Below are 18,644 nucleotides of genomic sequence, written 5' to 3' on the forward strand. Positions count from 1 at the left end.
TTTTTCCCATGGGGACGATGGTAGCTCAGACATGCGGAGAGGTTCTTGCGTGTGATTAGGCACGACAGACTGGCATGGGATGCAGCCAGCTATCATGGTTTTGATTAGTCCCAGTTGACTGGCAGTGTCATAGCCCAGTAGATTGCCATAACTTCCATGTAGCACATGGAATGTTGCATTTTTGAAGCGCGATTTGGATTCGACCAGTGAGGTGAATTTTCCTAGGGCAGGCAGTGGTGTGCGTGAACCATAAGGAAATATGAGAACCGTGCATTTGGTGAGTGAAGGCTTCTGCTCAGTCTCTGGTAAGTTGTTTCATCGATGATATTCACAGTTGCCCCTGTATCAAGCATCACTTTTATATTGCAGTCACTAACCTTTATCTTTGCATGTGGAAGATTTGCTTTTGATTGGGAGACTGTGTACAGATACTCCTCAGAAGATTCTGTGCCTGCGTTGCTTGTTTCTTGAGATGTGATGCCACTGTTTCCACTGGTGTGTACATAATGCACTTCATGTCGACCTCTGATGCCCCCTTGTGGCCGCTTAGAGCGACATCATTTTGCGGAATGTCCTTGTTTTCCACACGCGCTGCATGTTTTGCCCCGTGCCGGGCACGGCATTTCGTCACGGTGGGGGAAGATACCAGAGCAGTTGTAGCATCTTTTCTTCACAGCTCCCCTCCCCACATCTACTGCCAGAACATCTTCCCTTAGATTACTTCGAGCTGCACGTTGTTGTGTTTGTTCCATTCCCGATGCTTGAATCTCCACTAGTGCCATGGTTCTACCGCGTGAGAGGAGTTCGGTCGACGTCATCTCTGGTTTCTGTAGCGCGTGACGCCGCAGGTTATGACACGTGCACGTTTGAATGATCCTAGTTTTGATCTCTTTCAACATCAGGAAAGTCGCAAGTTGCTGCTAGTTGCCGCAGCCTGGTGTGATAGGAGTCGAGTGTTTCCCCTGCTAGTCGCTTGGCTTGTCTGAATTTGTAGGTCTCGTAGACTACGTTGATTTTAGGGGAGAAGTACCACTCGGTTTGTCTTCTGCTCGTTTATGGTCCTTTGCTGAGGGTACCAAAGATGTCCTGTACACCTTCCCCTGCATCATGTAGAAGCACCGCACGCTTCCTTGTGTCATCCTTTACATCCAGAGCAACTACCAAGTTTTCAAAGCGCTGTAGCCACTTCTTCCATCGGACAGCTGAGTTCTGTTCGTCACTTATATTAAAGGTTGGGAACGACGGCAATGCAGCAGTCAGTTAGTGGGACATTTTTTGAATCCTCGTCGCCAATGTAATGTTTTGAAATAATAACTCAAATATCATGAAGCTGCGTTTTGGAATCTTTAGTGAAACTTTTGCATAACGACAACGGTACATCTGCTAGTGTATCTGCTATCCATGGCTACTAACACACCGCTCTTACTCACCTACTTCCGGGCTTAACGCTTAACTGAGAGCGCTCATAGAGCGCCCCCTGGTGACCAGGATAAACATTAAAACTAACACCAGAAACATTACCAAACATGTTACAAAGCATGGACACCACAAACACCTTCTCTCCTATTTTCAAATTTGGATTATTCCATATTGAAGCTGATCCTGTCAAGAAGGGGGATGATCCTTCTTTCTTGTGTATATAATTCCATATATTTCTAGTGTGAGAGATTATTGGGTTCTGGATTTCAGCTTTCAGACATTGGCTTAAATAATTTGCTGCCTGTGAGACTATGGTGATATTATCAGTAGGCTAGATAATATCAAATGTATATTTAAAATGATCGTGTAGAATAATTTATGAAAACTGACATAACTACAACATAACATCCACTGTTAATTAGCCTAATTCAGTGAGGTGTTTGAAGCCTTTCTGGCCTAGTAACCCTTGGCCTATATTCATTCTTCTCGGTTACATCTCAACAGGAGCCACCTCAATAGCCAAAAATATAATTTTAGCCACCAAAACAAACACAGATGCCACTGCTACAGGTGGGGACCTCCACCTGAGGACACCCACAGAGGAACCTTTTCAATCAGCTTTCACGGCCTGTCACTCCACTGAAACTGTTTGGACCAGAGTGGTAAACGATCTTCTACTTACTATCGACTCTGATTCCACATTTGTGCTTCTACAACTGGCCCTCAGTGCAGCCTCTGACATCACTGATCACTGTATACTATTAGACAGAATAAATTGTAATTTTGGTGTCTATGGCCTGGCTCACTCTTGGCTTAAGTCCTTCTTATCTGGAAGAACACATTGTGTCTACTATAATAATATTACATTGAAATACTCTGACATTAAATATGGTGTACCTCAGGGCTCAGTTCTTGGCCCTCTACTTTTCTCTTTATATTTCACCTCTTGGCCAAATTATACGCAGTCATGAAATACATTTCCATTGATATGTGGATGATACTCAGCTGTATGTGCATAGAAGTGCTGATGATCGCACTCAAATGAATAATTTAGAGGCCTGCTTGGCTACTGTGAAAAATTTGATGTCACTAAATTTCCTGCTTTTAAATTCAGATAAAACCGAGATGCTGGTCATTGGCCCTGCTAGACACAGACACCAATTTGATCAAGTAACAGTAACGCTTGACATCTCTGTGGTTTCACAAAATGTTACAGCCAAAAATCTTGGCGATACGTTTGATCCCAGCCTTTCCTTTGATAAGCACATTAAAGAAATCACCAAGACTGCCTTTTTTCACTTACGTAACATAGCTAAAATTTTGTCTTTCCTGTCCATGGCTGATGCAGAGACTCTAATACATGCATTTGTTTCATCCAGACTTGATTACTGTAATGGTCTGTTGTCAGGTCTGTCACATGTTAGTACTAAAATTCTTCAGATGGTTCAGAATGCTGCATCTAGAATCCTGACTAAATCTAGAAAATTTGACCATATTACACCAATTCTTATTAGCTTTCACTTGCTAGTTTCTCACCACACATGACACATTCTGGCCAAGACTTGTCCTGGCCTTCCATAAAACCAAAGTTAAGGTAGCTTTTGAAATAAAGCCTTACTTTCTTTCTTGATACTGAGTCATCCGCACTTTTACGTTTCTCAGCTATGTTGTTTCATTCATAAAGTGCTGCTGCTGACTACAGGAACAAACCAAAATGAGCTAACATTAGGTGCTAGCTGAGTTAGATGAGCTAACATTAGCTGCTAGCTGAGGAGCTACCTAACAACACTGCGCGCTCACAGTTTGGTAGCGCAGATTGACGGGTCACAGAGGTGTGGTTACTAGGTGTAGCCCAACTACATTTTAGAAGGGGGGGGAAACCAAAAAATGTATCTTTTTAAATATTTCTATGTAAAGACTTTTGTATAAAATAAATTATCCAGTAAGTGAGTTATTATGCTCTTATTTAACATGTGCACTGACAACCTCAGTGCAGAAAAGCCTCGCTCACCCCGTGATCTTTGACGCCCCCCCCCCTCAGAGCAGACAAAGTCTCGCGTACCCCCTGGGCTCTCAGGCGCCCCCCCCCAAGGGGTGTGCGGACCCCAGGTTGGGAACCACTGCTTTAAGCCACAGTAATGGAACAGAACTCACTTAAATTAGCAAGACTTATCAAAAATAAGCCTGGATTTTCCTTTCTATGCCTTGCTGGAATACCCCTCTGGGATCTTCCCACTAGGGAACAGTTTGTTTTATTCAGCTCCTCAAGAGTTATTGGGCACTCTAGATCCCTCATGTTCTCCTGAAAGTTTAGGGAGATTTATGTCCTCAAAATGTATCTTGGCTTTGTTTATGTCCATCTGATCCACTGATCTGTAAAGCCACTCATAAAACTCTCTAAACACTTTAATTTCTTTGATTGGTGACCCAATTCCAAATTTTGTCTCTAATCCCCCTAATTTGGCAGGCAGTTAGGGCTTTCAATTGGCTGACTAGCCATTTGCTAGCTTTGTCACTCGACTAATACCACTTTTGTTTGTCTATATAAAAAAACAAAGCCACTTTTTTGTCACTGTACAGACTACAATGAATTTTTCTGCATGTAACCCATCCTATTGTATAACAGCAGTGGGCAGCTGCAGCACCCGGGGACCAACACCAATTCTTCTTTCCGTTGCCTTACTTAGGGGCACAGACAGGAGCATTAACCCTAACATGCATGTCTTTTTGATGGTGGGAGGAAACCTACGTAGTCACAGGGAGAACATGCAGACTCCACACAGAAAGGACCTGAGATGGCCTGGGGTTTGAAGCCAGGACCCTCTTGCTGTGAGGCAACAGTGCTAACCACTGGGTCACTGTGTCATCCCATTATATAGGGCGTATTCTGCTTTTTTTGTGAAAATAGGATTTAATTAATTTTAGCCTCAACTAGACTGTTATCATTAACCAACCTTTTAGGTTCTTCATATTTAGATATACAATTTTCCTTTTTTATTAATGCTGTTTGTAGTATCAAGATTCTTGACTACACTTGGAAGATTATAGCTCACTAAGTTGCAAGAAAGAATAGATTGAGGCAGTAAAGGTTGGTTTAGGACAGTGGGTGTCAACCCAGTCCTCAGGGTCCCCTGTACTGCTGGTTTTCCATTCTATAAGGTAATTTCCATTCACCTGTTGTGTCAGGTATTCCAGCCATCTAATCAAAACGAGTGTGATTAACTACCTTGTGGAACAGAATACCAGCAGTACAGGGGGGTCCCTGAGGACTGGGTTGAGAACAACTGGTTTAGATTAGTCGAAACAGGCGCTTTTGTAAAGCCAACTTTTCCTTTACCAAATTGGCATCTCAATATCCCCAATTAAAGCATGTTAACATTTTCACCAACTTTGCACATAACTTCAACTGGTCCAGAATTCAGCTGCCCGTATCATTAGCAGAACTCCTTCCATAGATCATATCACTCCTGTTCTTCAGCAACTCCGTTGGCTCACTGTTAAATACCGTATTGACTTCAGGATCCTGCTCCTCACCTTTAAGGCCCTTAATAACCTAGCTCCTTCATATCTTTCCGAACTCCTTCATATCCCCCCACACTCTCATATCCTGTTCTGCTCTCCAACTCACTACACCATCGGCCCGCTTGACTACTATGGGGTCTAGAGCTTTCAGTCATTCTGCCCCCCCCCCCCCCCCGCCTATGGAACTCTCTCTCTCACAAGACAATCACAACATTGACTGTCTTTCAACCTTCACATCCCGTCTCAAAACGTACCTTTTAAAACTGGCATGTTCAGTCTGATACACGCTTCACTGAGTTTTGCGCAGATGATGATTTTATACTTATCTGTTGTGTTAACTTTTTATTGTCTACCCTGCTTTGTTTTGATTTTATGCTGTTTGATACAGTGCTGCTTGTTTTTTACTGTGTGCTGTAAGGTGTCCTTGAGTGCTCTGAAAGGTGCCCACAAATAAAATGTATTATTATTATAATGGCCTTCACGTGAGATGTGCAGATGTCTTCTGTGGCCTTCACGTGTCAACAAGTCATCCCCCGTTACTGGTAATGACAAACACATTTAATGTCCATGACCAATTAACACGGAAATTAAAGTCCAGAGGGCACCAACCTCGTCACACTGTGGTCAATTTATTCAAGTTTGTTAAAACCCAGTGAATCAAGACAATCAAGGAAACCAGTTGAAAAACACGACTCGTTCAGCGGAGTTGTAGGCTATAACAGGTCGGTGCTTATTACCTCAAAAGATGCTGTAAAAACCAAATCTCCTTCCGTGTGCAAGAAGACTAACGTGAGCACGGCGATAAAAAAGAAAAGTAGGTTCCAAGTCGATAATGTTCGAGGAAGAGCTACAGCAGACTTAAAAACGTCTGACTTCTTTCCCCTCCACCATGCAAGTTAATTAAGGTAATGAGTTGAAAAACGTGACTAGTTAACCGGAGTTGCAGGCTACCACAAGTCAGCACGTTATTACTCCAAAGATGCCGAAGAGAGTAAAGACCAAACTAAAGATGCTGAAGAGAGAGTAAAGACCAAACTAAAGATGCTGAAGGGAGTAAAGACCAAACTAAAGATGCTGAAGAGAGTAAAGACCAAACTACAGATGCTGAAGAGAGTAAAGACCAAACTACAGATGCTGAAGAGAGTAAAGACCAAGCTAAAGATGCTGAAGAGAGTAAAGACCAAACTAAAGATGCTGAAGAGAGAGTAAAGACCAAACTAAAGATGCTGAAGAGAGAGTAAAGACCAAACTAAAGATGCTGAAGAGAATAATGACCAAGCTATAGATGCTGAATAGAGAGTAAAGACCAAACTAAAGATGCTGAAGAGAGTAACGACGAAAATAAAGATGCTGAAGAGAATAATTACCAAGCTATAGATGCTGAATAGAGAGTAAAGACCAAACTAAAGATGCCGAAGAGAGTGAAGACCAAACTAAAGATGCTGAAGAGAGTAAAGACTAAACTAAAGATGCGGAAGAGAGTAAAGACCAAACTAAAAATGCTGAAGAGAGTAAAGACCAAGCTAAAGATGCCGAATGTACTGCTCCCTCAATGTTGTAAACTTCCCAGAAGTGTTGGAACAAAGATGAACAGCAAGCCAAACTCGAAGTTAGGGGAATTTAATGACGTCTTGCCATTAACTATAGTGAAACGACGACGACGACGAGTGAAACTGTAGAGAAGAAAATAAAATACAATTTTGAGCACCTACGCTAAATATAAAAATATACATAGGTGTAAAATATCTGCATATAGATATACCGTTATCTATCAAAAGTAACCTGAATTACAGTAAGACTGTATAAAATCTCTATGGCTAACTAGCTAAAACATCTATTTCTGCAGCTAACATATAGCTATTTACCTAATATCTGTAGCTAACGCAAAACTATCATAGTAATATCCAGTATTGCTAACACAATGCAACTCAATAATGTAGCTAACACATCCAAATGAATAGCTAGCACACAATACAGTTTAGCTTATAGATCCCGTTTTTCCTAAGCTAACAAAACTACCCTATAAAATATTCAAACTACACAACATACACCTACAAACGTTACCAAAGATGTACACTATTATTTAGACTTACAGTCATTGCTTTCTGACGGCATTAAACAGAATGATGAGCGAAGATTGAGACATGCAACTTTTTCTACCTTCTTTCAGCGTATCAGACTAAGATCGTTTAACAACGGAACTACTGTAACTGCACTTCCTGTTTCATTCTTCTTCTTGTGCAGGTGGCGCTAAATCACATCAAAACAATAGCATGCAGCCCCCAGTGGTTGAAAGTGGTATTACATCAAAATAAACTGCGCAGGCAGAACACTGAAGAAAGAGTAGACCAAACTAAAGATGCTGAAGAGAGAGTAAAGACCAAACTAAAGATGCTGAAGAGAGTAAAGACCAAACTACCCCCACCCTCAAAAATAAAATATTCTTAATTAAATTACTCTAAGAAACTGAAACAAAAGATTTTATAACAGTTTAATTCTTCTGTAGAATATCTGAAATGTATTTTTATTTTCCTGAGATTTTGGGTCATACGTCTTTTTCCTGCCTCATATTTCTGACAATATTGTAGCAAATTCGGGGGGCAGTCCGAGAACCGCCACAGCCGGGACGCGAACCCGTGTCTCACACTCGGCAAGCGACAACGTTAACCAGTCGACTAAAGGGTCCGACCCGTTAGCCAAGGGCTAACGTGTCTACTTATCCATGCATATTACACTACCCCCATCCTTCGGGAAGCGCGTCCCCGCGCTTAAGCATATCAGCTCCTTCACGCCTCTGGGCGCATACACTTCCGAAGGCCTTACAGTCTCACCATCCCACTTCTGACACCAATGTAGCAAATTCGGGGGCAGTCGGGAACCGCCACAGACGGGACGGGACGCGAACCAGTGTCTCCCACTTCGCAAGCGACAACGTTAACCAGTCGACTAAATGGTCCGACCCGTTAACCAAGGGGCTACCGACTCTATTTATATGTGCACGTTACACTACCGTCCTTTCGGGAGGCACATGAGCTCCCTCACGCTTCTGGGCGCACGTGCTTCCGATGACCTCACGGTCTCACCATCCCACTTCTGACACCAATGTAGCGAATTCGGGGGGCAGCCCACAAACCGCCCCAGCCGGTACGCGAACCCGTGTCGCCCGCACCGCGGGAGACATCGTTAACCGCTCGACTAAAGGGTGTGCCCCGTTAGCCAAGGGCTAACGTGCCTACTTATCCTTGCACGTTACAATATATCATAACGTCTCTTCTTGGCCACAGTAGTCACATCTGTCTGTGTTGCGTTTGCCTATTCTGAAAAGTGTACTGGTTAGTCCTGTGTGTCCAAACCAGAGTCTTGAAATGGTTGTCTCCTCCCTGCTGCTCCTGGTCTCTCTGCTCACCATCTGACGAAGGGACGCTCCAGCAGACAGACCGGTGGCAGGGAGCTGGCGGCCGTTAGCCCGCTGATGCGTGGCGTCAGCAGGTACGAATCCGCCTGCCCTAAGGGGGCAGCGCTCAAAGATGTGACAACTAGACAACAACTGCACTTCTTCCCTAGACTTCAAAACACACAAAGTCTCATGAATATGTGGCTTCAGCGTGGCCTGTCTATTTCTGGCAGAATCCTTTCACCCAAGGCAGGAGGTGTTTCAAGGCTTGTATACCCTGCTCTATCATTATTTGTCCAAGATTCAACATCTAAAGAAATTAACAAAATACTCACTAACTTCACATGGAAAAATAAACAACACCGCCTAAAGAAAGACGTTCTGTCAGGGTCCAGAAAAGAAGGGGGGTTTGAATTACTACATGTTGTTGATTTAAATAACACATTTAAGATAACATGGATTAAGGAATGTCTTAAAGCCCCAAACTCTATTTGGTATTTTATTCCGTACAATATTTTTAGAAAACTGGGTGGACTTCAATTCAGATTCAGACAACTTCATTTCTCCCAGAAGGTCAGTTCAGTTCCCACAGTCCACCCAGACCTACACAAACTCACAGACAAGCGGCAATCATCACCATGTCAGAGACAACAGACAGGTCAGTACCTGGGCAAGAGATGCACACCGCCACCCCCACGTGGCCCCGCATGCAGACCCACACGAGGACCAGGCGAAGGGCAAAAAATCCATACAAGTCAAAAGAACAGAACAAGAAATAAACAAATGAAGCATCCCAAGATGCATTGCACGCCACATTCCCCCACCACAGTCAGTGAACGCAGACCCACAAGCCACGCGACAAACAGACAAGGTAACAAACCAACCACTGTGGTTTACAACAACACACAGCCTTATTTAAAATGACTGCTCTCAGCACTGAACAGCCTGACAGCCCAAGGAATGACGGACCGAGAATAGCGATTCGATTTCCTAGGGGGCGCTCTATAGCGCCAGCCTGAGGGCATTACCCTGAATTGACTGGACAGGACGTGGTCAGACTGGCTAATCATTCCTTTTGCTTTCTGGGCCCCACGATTCTCCCAGAGGGCGCACTCATGCTCACCCGTAACTCACCTGTAACTTCTGTATTACTAAACTGCCTCTAAAAGTATCTACATTTTACCGACAGACTCTCCTCGCTTGGAAATTATGTTACTCCCATAATTTTCCCCACATAAAACTATTATATGGAATAATGGAGACATTGCGGTTAGGAAAAAAAATCTATATTTAAGCAGACTTGGGTTGACAAAGGTATCGTTTATGTAAATGATCTCTTTGACACTAGGGGCGTATTGTTAAGCTATGAACCTTTCCTTCTTATCACATCGCTCCCTGTTACAAGCGAAGAGTCGAACTATGTAACAAAATCTACTCCTGATGGCCTGTCCCTTCCACTGACAAGTCACCCCAGGTTCCAAGAAGCACTGCCAGGGGAAGCCCTGCTGGTGATAAACGCTGTGGATATTATTGTAGGGAATTCCTCACGCCTCTTGGGCGCATACGCTTCCGATGGCCTTACGGTCTCACCATCCCATTTCCGACACCAATGTAGCAAATTCGGGGGTCAGTCCGAGAACCGCCACAGCTGGGACGCGAACCCGTGGCTCCCGCTCCGCAAGCGACAACGTTAACCAGTCGACTAAAGGGTCCGACCCCTTAGCCAAGGGCTACCAAGCCTATTCATCCGCGACCGTTACACTATGAACACCAGCATGTTGTGACAGAAGGAACATATCCTCTAGAGGGAAGACGGCAAACTGCTGCTCATATACAAGGTCGTGATCCCAGCTGCTCATAGCAGCTACATGCCAAACAACCTTCTGGAAGATGCGAAAGAACTAGCTGCACAGTACACTCTCTGGATCCGGGACTCTTCTCTCTTCAGTAGAGCTATCAGTGGTTCTTCCAGTAGTCTGTCTCCTCCACTGGCTGTTGCTGGCCCTGGTCTGACCTACACCAGTAGAAAGCTCCCCCCTGCCACCCTTCTCCCGCCCCCCCCCCCCCACATTCCCCCAATCAAGGTTTTGCTGAAGGGAGTCCTACCTGATTTGAGAGGACGGAGAGGGAGCTACAGGTGCAGCTGAAATGATGTGGAAAGAGGAGGAGGAGAGAGGAAGCGGAAAGGGGGCAAGATGACTGGTTATTTTGATCAGCGAACCTTTTCATCGGTGCATTTTTAGAATTGATAGCATAGACTTGAGTTTCTTTCGAAACACCGTTGAGCTCTTCAGGGTGGTGCAGAGCATGCGAGGAAAGCGAGACAGACGTCATAGGTTCAACTGCTGATTCCCATCTGTTCGTTTCATTGTGATAGAAGATAGAAGTGCATATAGCCACAATGATCCATGGGACTGGGTTGTTTTCCTCGCTACATAATGACCACCTCGAAGGATCAGAACAAGTGTGAAAGTATTCATTGTACTGTATTAAGAAACATTTACTGAAAAGCTTAAAAAGAGAAAAATGAAAAAGAAAAAAAGTCAAACCAAAGAAGAACTGCCGACCATGTGTAATGAGTAGGACGGTGTTCCGTGAACAGCGGCTGCAAGGGGGAGGATGTCCATGGTGGGGAAGGATCCCATCTAAGTTCGTCGAGGCGAAACAAGGCATTGCAAACTGTAAACAGAGAAAGGGAGAACTATGTGCTGTGGTCCATGATTCAAATGAAGATAGACAAAGTCAGTCCATTTAGCAGCTTTCTTTTCTTCTTTTCTTTTTACGGGTCTCAAATCATAACAGTTACAGTATCGTTATTTTAAATTGGGGGAAATGTCACTTAGTACATATAGGGCTGTATTTTGTGATTTGCTGCAGTCTTGTGGGCGGCCACAGTTAAAACCTCACCTAAATGCCATGTACACTTTGTCCTTGTGTTTGTGCATTGTGTCTCCATTTTGAACGTCTTCATTGCCCTCATTGGTGTCGGTGGTGTAACCGTTTCTGCCATTAACCTCTCACAGTTGCCTTGTTCAATAACCCCCCCCCTTCTTCTTCTTCTTCTTCTTCACCTTCTTCCTCTTCTTTGTCTTCTTCTGTATTATTGGCGAATTGCAACCGGATGGCGCGTTGTCGCCACCTACTGTTACATTAGTCCTTCCCGCCAGCCCAGTATCCTTGAGAAGGGTGAAGCTATATATATGTACATAATTCCCAGTGTTCCTTGTGAAAATTGAGTTTAGCTCCATGTATATAATTCCTTTTTGTTCCAATATATAGTTTCTAGCATGAATCCCTCTTTTGCATATGTTGGGCAAATAAAAAATACATGTTCTTTATTGTAAAGTGACTTTGAGTGTTAGAAAAGCGCGATATAATAATAATAATAATATAATAATAAAATTTATTTGTATAGCACCTTTCACACATAAAATGCAGCTCAAAGTGCTTTACATTAAAAACAAGGGAAACAATAAAACTTAACAACAAAACAGATAAAATAAGTTAAAAGTAATAAAACACAGACCTAGGCAAACAGCATAAAACAAGGCAAGACACAAATAAATAAATAAAACCACAGTACAAGATAGAAAATAAGAGTAAAAGAAATATAAAGTGGAATTAATTAAAAGCTAGAGCATAAAACTGGGTCTTGAGCCGACTCTTAAAAGTCTCTGTGGACGTTGCTTCTCGTGTTTGCTGGGGGAGTCTGTTTCCAAGCCGCCGGTGCATCAAAACACCATGCTGCCTCGCCACACTTCTTGTAGTGCGTTGTGGGGACCGTGAGCAGCAGGCCCGCACCAGACGGTCTGAGAGACCCGCACCAGAGGGTCTGAGAGATCCGCACCAGAGGGTCTGAGAGACCCGCTCCGAGCATCATCAGATACGCAGCCAGACAGGTGTGAGGGGGCTGAATACAATAATGTTAAAATCAACCCTCAGTGCTACAGGAAGCCAGTGTCTACTACTACTACTACTACTACTACTACTACTACTTTCGGCTGCTCCCGTTAGGGGGCGCCACAGCGGATCATCCGTTTCCATTTCTTCCTTTCTTCTGCATCTTCCTCTGTCACACCAGCCACCTGCATGTCCTCCCTCACCACATCCATAAACCTCCTCTTTGGCCTTCCTCTTCTCCTCTTCCCTGGCAGCTCCATATTCAGCATCCTTCTCCCAGTATACCCAGCATCTCTCCTCCACACATGTCCACACCATCTCCATCTTGTCTCTCTTACTTTGTCTCCAAACCGTATCATAAATAAGACTTACAGGAAGCCAGTGTAAAGACGCTAAAACTGGGGTCATGTGATCTCTCGTCCTGGTTTTTGTTACGACCCTTGCTGCCGCCTTCTGTACTAGTTGCAGCCTATCGATGCTGTTTTGGGGGTAAACCAGTAAGAAGTGCATCGCGATAGTCTAGACGCCAAGAGATAAAAGCGTGCGTCCGCTGTTTGGCGTCTTCCGGGGAGAGGTGGGGTCTAACTCCAGCAGTATTCTGTAGGTGAAAAGCCCCCCCCCCCATTTCCAGCACTGTTGATATGGGATTTAAAATCCAGCTCAGACACCCAGGTTATCTACTTACTAGTCTTACTCTGTACAGCCAGGCTTCCCTTCTACTTGATGCCATTTCTCTCGGGGCATTAGTGCCTGTAACCAGAATTTCTGTCTTGTCTTCCTTCAGTTTGAGAAAGTTTAATTTAGTATTGTTATTTATCGTCTCGGGTTGGTGGCAGACATCGAGTTCCCAGTTTGATGTTTCCCGATGAGTTGCAATGAGGAATTCAGTCTTGTATGACCCAGTCTTAACCTGCTAATGATGTTCTGGTCTTTCCTGCTCTTCCCCCCAAGTCCTTTCCACTCCTACTTTCTGCTGGATCCGGTACAGATGTCTTCCTTTTCGATTACTCTTAAATAATTCCTGCCTTTGTGCTTTGAGTTTGTGTCTTATAGATGGTTTTGTGTCTGCTTTGCCGATTGGTGCTGGCAGTTCTACAGGACTTGCTTTCAGCCCGTTTCTGGCCACCGTTTCATCCCCCCTCGTACCTACATGAGCTGGTATCCACAGGACCTGAACCAGGGGCGTAACCAGGGGTGGGCCTGGCCTGTCACAGGCCCACCCATTTCAAGCCCAGGCCCACCCAATCACGCTGGCTTACAAGCACGTAGGTCGGCCCCTTTTACGTACGTAGAACCGCAAAATCTGAGCGCGCATACCGTCACGCTCTGTATTCTCCACTGCTGCTAGCTAGCCAATAGCCAACAGTTAGCCATAACTTATGGAATGGCGAAACAAAGTTCAATCTTCCGCTTTTTAAAAAAGCCACGGATGGAGGAGGAGGAAAGCACACCTGCTCCAGCACCGACTGAGCCGCCCAATGAGAGTGAGATACCGCCGGAGAGAAGGACAGAGGAGGCTACAGCTTCTCCGTTGCAGACAGCTTCTCCTCCTCCCCCCTCTGACGACGGTGAGACGATTCCCTTGACCATGCCACCGCCGCCAGATGTGTCTGCTGTGGATGAGCCACCCACGCAGCCTAAATCAGTGTTCCCCGCAACCAACACTTCAGGAAAATGACCTTCTTTTTCCCATAAGTGGTATGAAGAATTTAAGTGGCTTGAATACAGCTCAGCAAGGAACGCTGTTTTCTGTAAGATGTGTAGGCTTTTCCCCAAGCCCCGTATGGAAAACACGGTTTTTCGAAGCGGGTTTGTAGATTGGAAGCACCTCCGCCAGGCACGCTTGAAACATCAGGCTAGCAAACCCCCCCCCCCCACACTGTATTGCACTTGGTAAATGTGAGGGTTCGGAATGGACCGTTTTCATTCAGGCACTGCGTGGTAAAGTGGAGAGGGGTCAGTGTTACCCATCCCTCATTGAAGTGCTGGACAGCTGCAACTCTGACGTTTTCCCAAACATTAACAGACTGTTAAGGGCAATGATCCCCATTCCCCTGACTTCATGTACTGTTGAAAGACTCTTCTCCACTACAGGCCGTATCAAAACATGTCTAAGATCTTCCATGCTACCTGCACGCCTCAACAATCTGTCCCTGTTGTCCTTTGAAAGGGAACTTACTGACTCTTTGGACTATGATGAAATAATCTCGATCTTCAACGCTCGCCCTCGGCGTCTACACATTGTGCTGTAAAACGTGTACTATAGGCCTATAGCTTACATGTTGTATCATGATCTTTTAGACCGAGTCGGGCTGTTTTCCTCAGTGATGTTGAAATGGTTGTGCACAGCCTGGCGAGAATGACTGGCGTGGTATTTGTTTAAGTGGGTTTTTATTAAAGTTTTAGTATGTTTCTTGGTCGCGTACTAAAAACCTGTGTTATGTGTTTAGTGCTGTAATGTGTTCGAATTTGCGTCTTGTTTGAAGGATTATTGCTGGAAAATTTTGGCCCACCCATTTTCACTCAGGCCCACCTACAAAAATATTCCTGGTTACGCCACTGACCTGAACACCTATTCCAGTCTAACGATCCTGGATCACAGCTCTAATGGTTCACAGGGACTCTCTTCTTCTTCTGTTTTATTGGCGCATTGCAACCAGATGGAGCATTGTCGCCTCCTACTGTTGCATTAGAGTCCCTAATATATACATCCTTCCCATCAGTCCAGTATCCTTGGGAAAGGTGGATATATGTTTCAATACATCATTCCCAGTGTTCCTTGTGAAACTTGAGCTCAGAGCCATGTGCGTAACCCCCTCCCGTTCCAACATAGTTTGTGTCATGACTCGCTCTGGCGACCGCTCCCTGTTTATATAACGTGCCTATGCTAATACACCTGTGTGAGGCCGAGTAGATGATTGGCGGGTGCGACGCCAAAGGCCGGCCTCCGCGAGCGAACTATTGGTTTGTGCGTTTCTGTTCCAACCATCCAATCAGAGAAGTCGCCGAGGTTTATATACGGTCCTTCAACCTGATTACGTAAAGGTTTAGCCCTCTTTTAGTGCCGCTGCACCGCAGGTTGGAGTCTGACAGCAGGTTTCACATTCCCGATCATGTCCGGCAGAGGGAAAACCGGTGGGAAAGCCCGCGCCAAAGCCAAGTCCCGGTCCTCCCGCGCAGGGCTGCAGTTCCCCGTCGGACGCGTGCACCGGTTACTGCGCAAAGGCAACTACGCGGAGCGGGTCGGCGCCGGGGCGCCGGTGTACCTGGCCGCCGTGCTGGAGTACCTGACCGCCGAGATCCTGGAGCTGGCCGGCAACGCCGCCAGAGACAACAAGAAGACCCGCATCATCCCCCGCCACCTCCAGCTGGCGGTGCGCAACGACGAGGAGCTGAACAAGCTGCTCGGCGGGGTCACCATCGCGCAGGGGGGGGTGCTGCCCAACATCCAGGCCGTCCTCCTGCCGAAGAAGACCGAGAAACCGGCCAAGAGCAAGTAGACCCCCCCGCCCGGCTGCAAGAGCAAGTAGACCCCGCCCGGGGGCGACGAAACACGGCGGCTTCTGTACGAGCCCGCCATTTCATGTCGTCTTTTCTCTTCTTTTGTTTTGAAACGGCAGCCCAGGAGTGGCTGCGGGAAACGGGACAGTGCTTTCGTGTTATCGTTTCTAGTTATCGGTTCTGGTCTGGACTCTTCATAGACTGAATATCTACCATGTACCTCTTATGATTTCGCGGCGAGTTCGACTCCGTGTGTTCTGGGCTCTGGAGAATGGCGAGCCTTTTGTTTGAGGGCGGGGCGCGTCGCGTCGCCGCCGAGTGTTCATCGTAATACGGACCAAGTGGGGGGGGTTTGTTGGGTGGTGCTGCTGCTGCTGCTGCTGTTGTATAGTAAACGTGCTACATAACTGTATTGTCATGTCTCAATAAACGTTGTTTGTGGTACAGGGCGAGCACACGGCCTCCCCGTTGTGTTGTGGTCATCCGGGAACTTTCCGACCCGCCAGCCTTCTGCTGCTGCCGCACGCGCACTAACAAAGGGCACAGAGGCGCGCGACGTGTTTGCGTAGCGTCGACGTGATCAGCCCGATAGTCACGTGTCCGCTTATCGCCGGTTAGAGACGAGAACCAGGGGTCTCGGTCTGCCGCGGTTAAGGACGAGAACCGGGGGGCTCGGTCTGCCGCGGTTAAAGACGAGAACCGGGGGTCTCGGTCTGCCCCGGTTAAGGACGAGAACCGGGGGTCTCGGTCTGCCGCGGTTAAGGACGAGAACCGGGGGTCTCGGTCTGCCCCGGTTAAGGACGAGAACCGGGGGTCTCGGTCTGCCGCGGTTAAGGACGAGAACCGGGGGTCTCGGTCTGCCGCGGTTAAGGACGAGAACCGGGGGGCTCGGTCTGCCCCGGTTAGAGACGAGAACCAGGGGGTCTCGGTCTGCCGCGGTTAGGGACGAGAACCGGGGGTCTCGGTCTGCCGCGGTTAGAGACGAGAACCGGGGGTCTCGGTCTGCCGCGGTTAAGGACGAGAACCGGGGGTCTCGGTCTGCCGCGGTTAAGGACGAGAACCAGGGGGCTCGGTCTGCCCCGGTTAGAGACGAGAACCACGGGTTCTCGGTCTGCCGCGGTTAGGGACGAGAACCAGGGGGTCTCGGTCTGCCGCGGTTAGGGACGAGAACCGGGGGTCTCGGTCTGCCGCGGTTAGAGACGAGAACCGGGGGTCTCGGTCTGCCGCGGTTAAGGACGAGAACCGGGGGTCTCGGTCTGCCGCGGTTAAGGACGAGAACCAGGGGGCTCGGTCTGCCCCGGTTAGAGACGAGAACCACGGGTTCTCGGTCTGCCGCGGTTAGGGACGAGAACCGGGGGTCTCGGTCTGCCGCGGTGAGGGACGAGAACTGGGGGTCTCGGTCTGCCGCGGTTAGGGACGAGAACCAGGGGGTCTCGGTCTGCCGCGGTTAGGGACGAGAACCGGGGGTCTCGGTTTGCCGCGGTTAAGGACGAGAACCGGGGGTCTCGGTCTGCCGTGGTTTAGCGCACACGCCTAAGCGCGTCACATATCCTGCTACGTCATGTGTGGTTTTAACTCCCAGAAATTCGTTTATTATTATTCGTTTGTTAAAACCCAGTTTATGTAGTCGCAGTAAATGTCAGTCTGACGTAGACCGAGTAGGTCTTCCTAATAGAAATACGTCACTCTTCCTCGTAACGTAGGTACTACATGCAGTATTTCTGTAACATGCGTCGACGTGAAGCTTCGGGCTGAAGGGATGTACTGTGTAGTGTGTTAGGGATGTACTATGTAGTGTGGCAGGGATGTACTATGTAGTGTGGCAGGGATGTACTGTGTGTGGTAGGGATGTACTATGTGATATGGTAGGGATGTACTATGTAGTGTGGCAGGGATGTACTATGTAGTGTGGCAGGGATGTACTGTGTGTGGTAGGGATGTACTATGTGATATGGTAGGGATGTACTATGTGATATGGTAGGGATGTACTATGTGATATGGTAGGGATGTACTGTGTGGTGTGGTAGGGGTGTACTGTGTAGTGTGTTAGGGATGTACTATGTAGTGTGGCAGGGATGTACTATGTAGTGTGGCAGGGATGTACTGTGTGTGGTAGGGATGTACTATGTGATATGGTAGGGATGTACTATGTGATATGGTAGGGATGTACTATGTAATGTGGTAGGGATGTACTGTGTGGTGTGGTAGGGGTGTACTGTGTGGTGTGGTAGGGGTGTACTGTGTGGTGTGGTAGGGATGTACTGTGTAGTGTGGTAGGGATGTACTATGTACTGTGGTAGGGATGTAGTGTGGTAGGGGTGTACTGTGTAGTGTGGTAGGGATGTACAATGTAGTGTGTTAGGGATGTACTATGTAGTGTGGCAGGGATGTACTATGTAGTGTGGTAGGGATGTACTATGTAATATGGTAGGGATGTACTATGTAATATGGTAGGGATGTACTATGTAATGTGGTAGGGATGTACTATGTAATATGGTAGGGATGTACTATGTGATATGGTAGGGATGTACTATGTGATATGGTAGGGATGTACTATGTAATGTGGTAGGGATGTACTGTGTGGTGTGGTAGGGATGTACTATGTAATGTGGTAGGGATGTACTGTGTGGTGTGGTAGGGATGTACTATGTGGTGTGGTAGGGGTGTACTGTGTAGTGTGGTAGGGATGTACTATGTACTGTGGTAGGGATGTACTGTGTAGTGTGGTAGGGGTGTACTGTGTAGTGTGGTAGGGGTGTACTGTGTAGTGTGGTAGGGGTGTACTGTGTAGTGTGGTAGGGATGTACTATGTAGTGTGGTAGGGATGTACTATGTAGTGTGGTAGGGGTGTACTATGTATTGTGGTAGGGATGTACTATGTATTGTGGTAGAGCTGTGTTGTGGTAGG

The 18,644-nt window shown here is 46.6% G+C and overlaps 2 protein-coding genes across 2 annotated transcripts in view; one reads left to right on the forward strand and one right to left on the reverse strand.

Annotated features, from left to right (window-relative positions):
- si:ch73-261i21.5 (zona pellucida-like domain-containing protein 1) overlaps positions 1–15,058 on the reverse strand; it is a 33,039-nt gene extending 17,981 nt beyond the window's left edge. The window contains exon 1 of the mRNA XM_056285171.1: positions 14,800–15,058. The gene's annotated coding sequence lies outside the window, so the exon portion shown is untranslated. The remainder of the gene's footprint in view (positions 1–14,799) is intronic.
- Positions 15,059–15,282: 224 nt separating this feature from the next.
- On the forward strand, positions 15,283–16,689 carry LOC130116621 (histone H2A). The gene has a single exon (XM_056284586.1). The coding sequence runs from the start codon at positions 15,349–15,351 to the stop codon at positions 15,733–15,735; it is 387 nt and encodes a 128-aa protein (XP_056140561.1). The 5' UTR covers positions 15,283–15,348; the 3' UTR covers positions 15,736–16,689.
- Positions 16,690–18,644: the final 1,955 nt, after the last annotated feature.

Source organism: Lampris incognitus, chromosome 8, assembly GCF_029633865.1.
Source record: "Lampris incognitus isolate fLamInc1 chromosome 8, fLamInc1.hap2, whole genome shotgun sequence".
Classification (NCBI taxonomy): Eukaryota; Metazoa; Chordata; class Actinopteri; order Lampriformes; family Lampridae; genus Lampris; species Lampris incognitus.

Excerpts from the sequence above, each read along its gene's own strand:
- LOC130116621 (XM_056284586.1), top strand. The coding sequence starts at position 15,349 with ATGTCCGGCAGAGGGAAAACCGGTGGGAAAGCCCGCGCCAAAGCCAAG.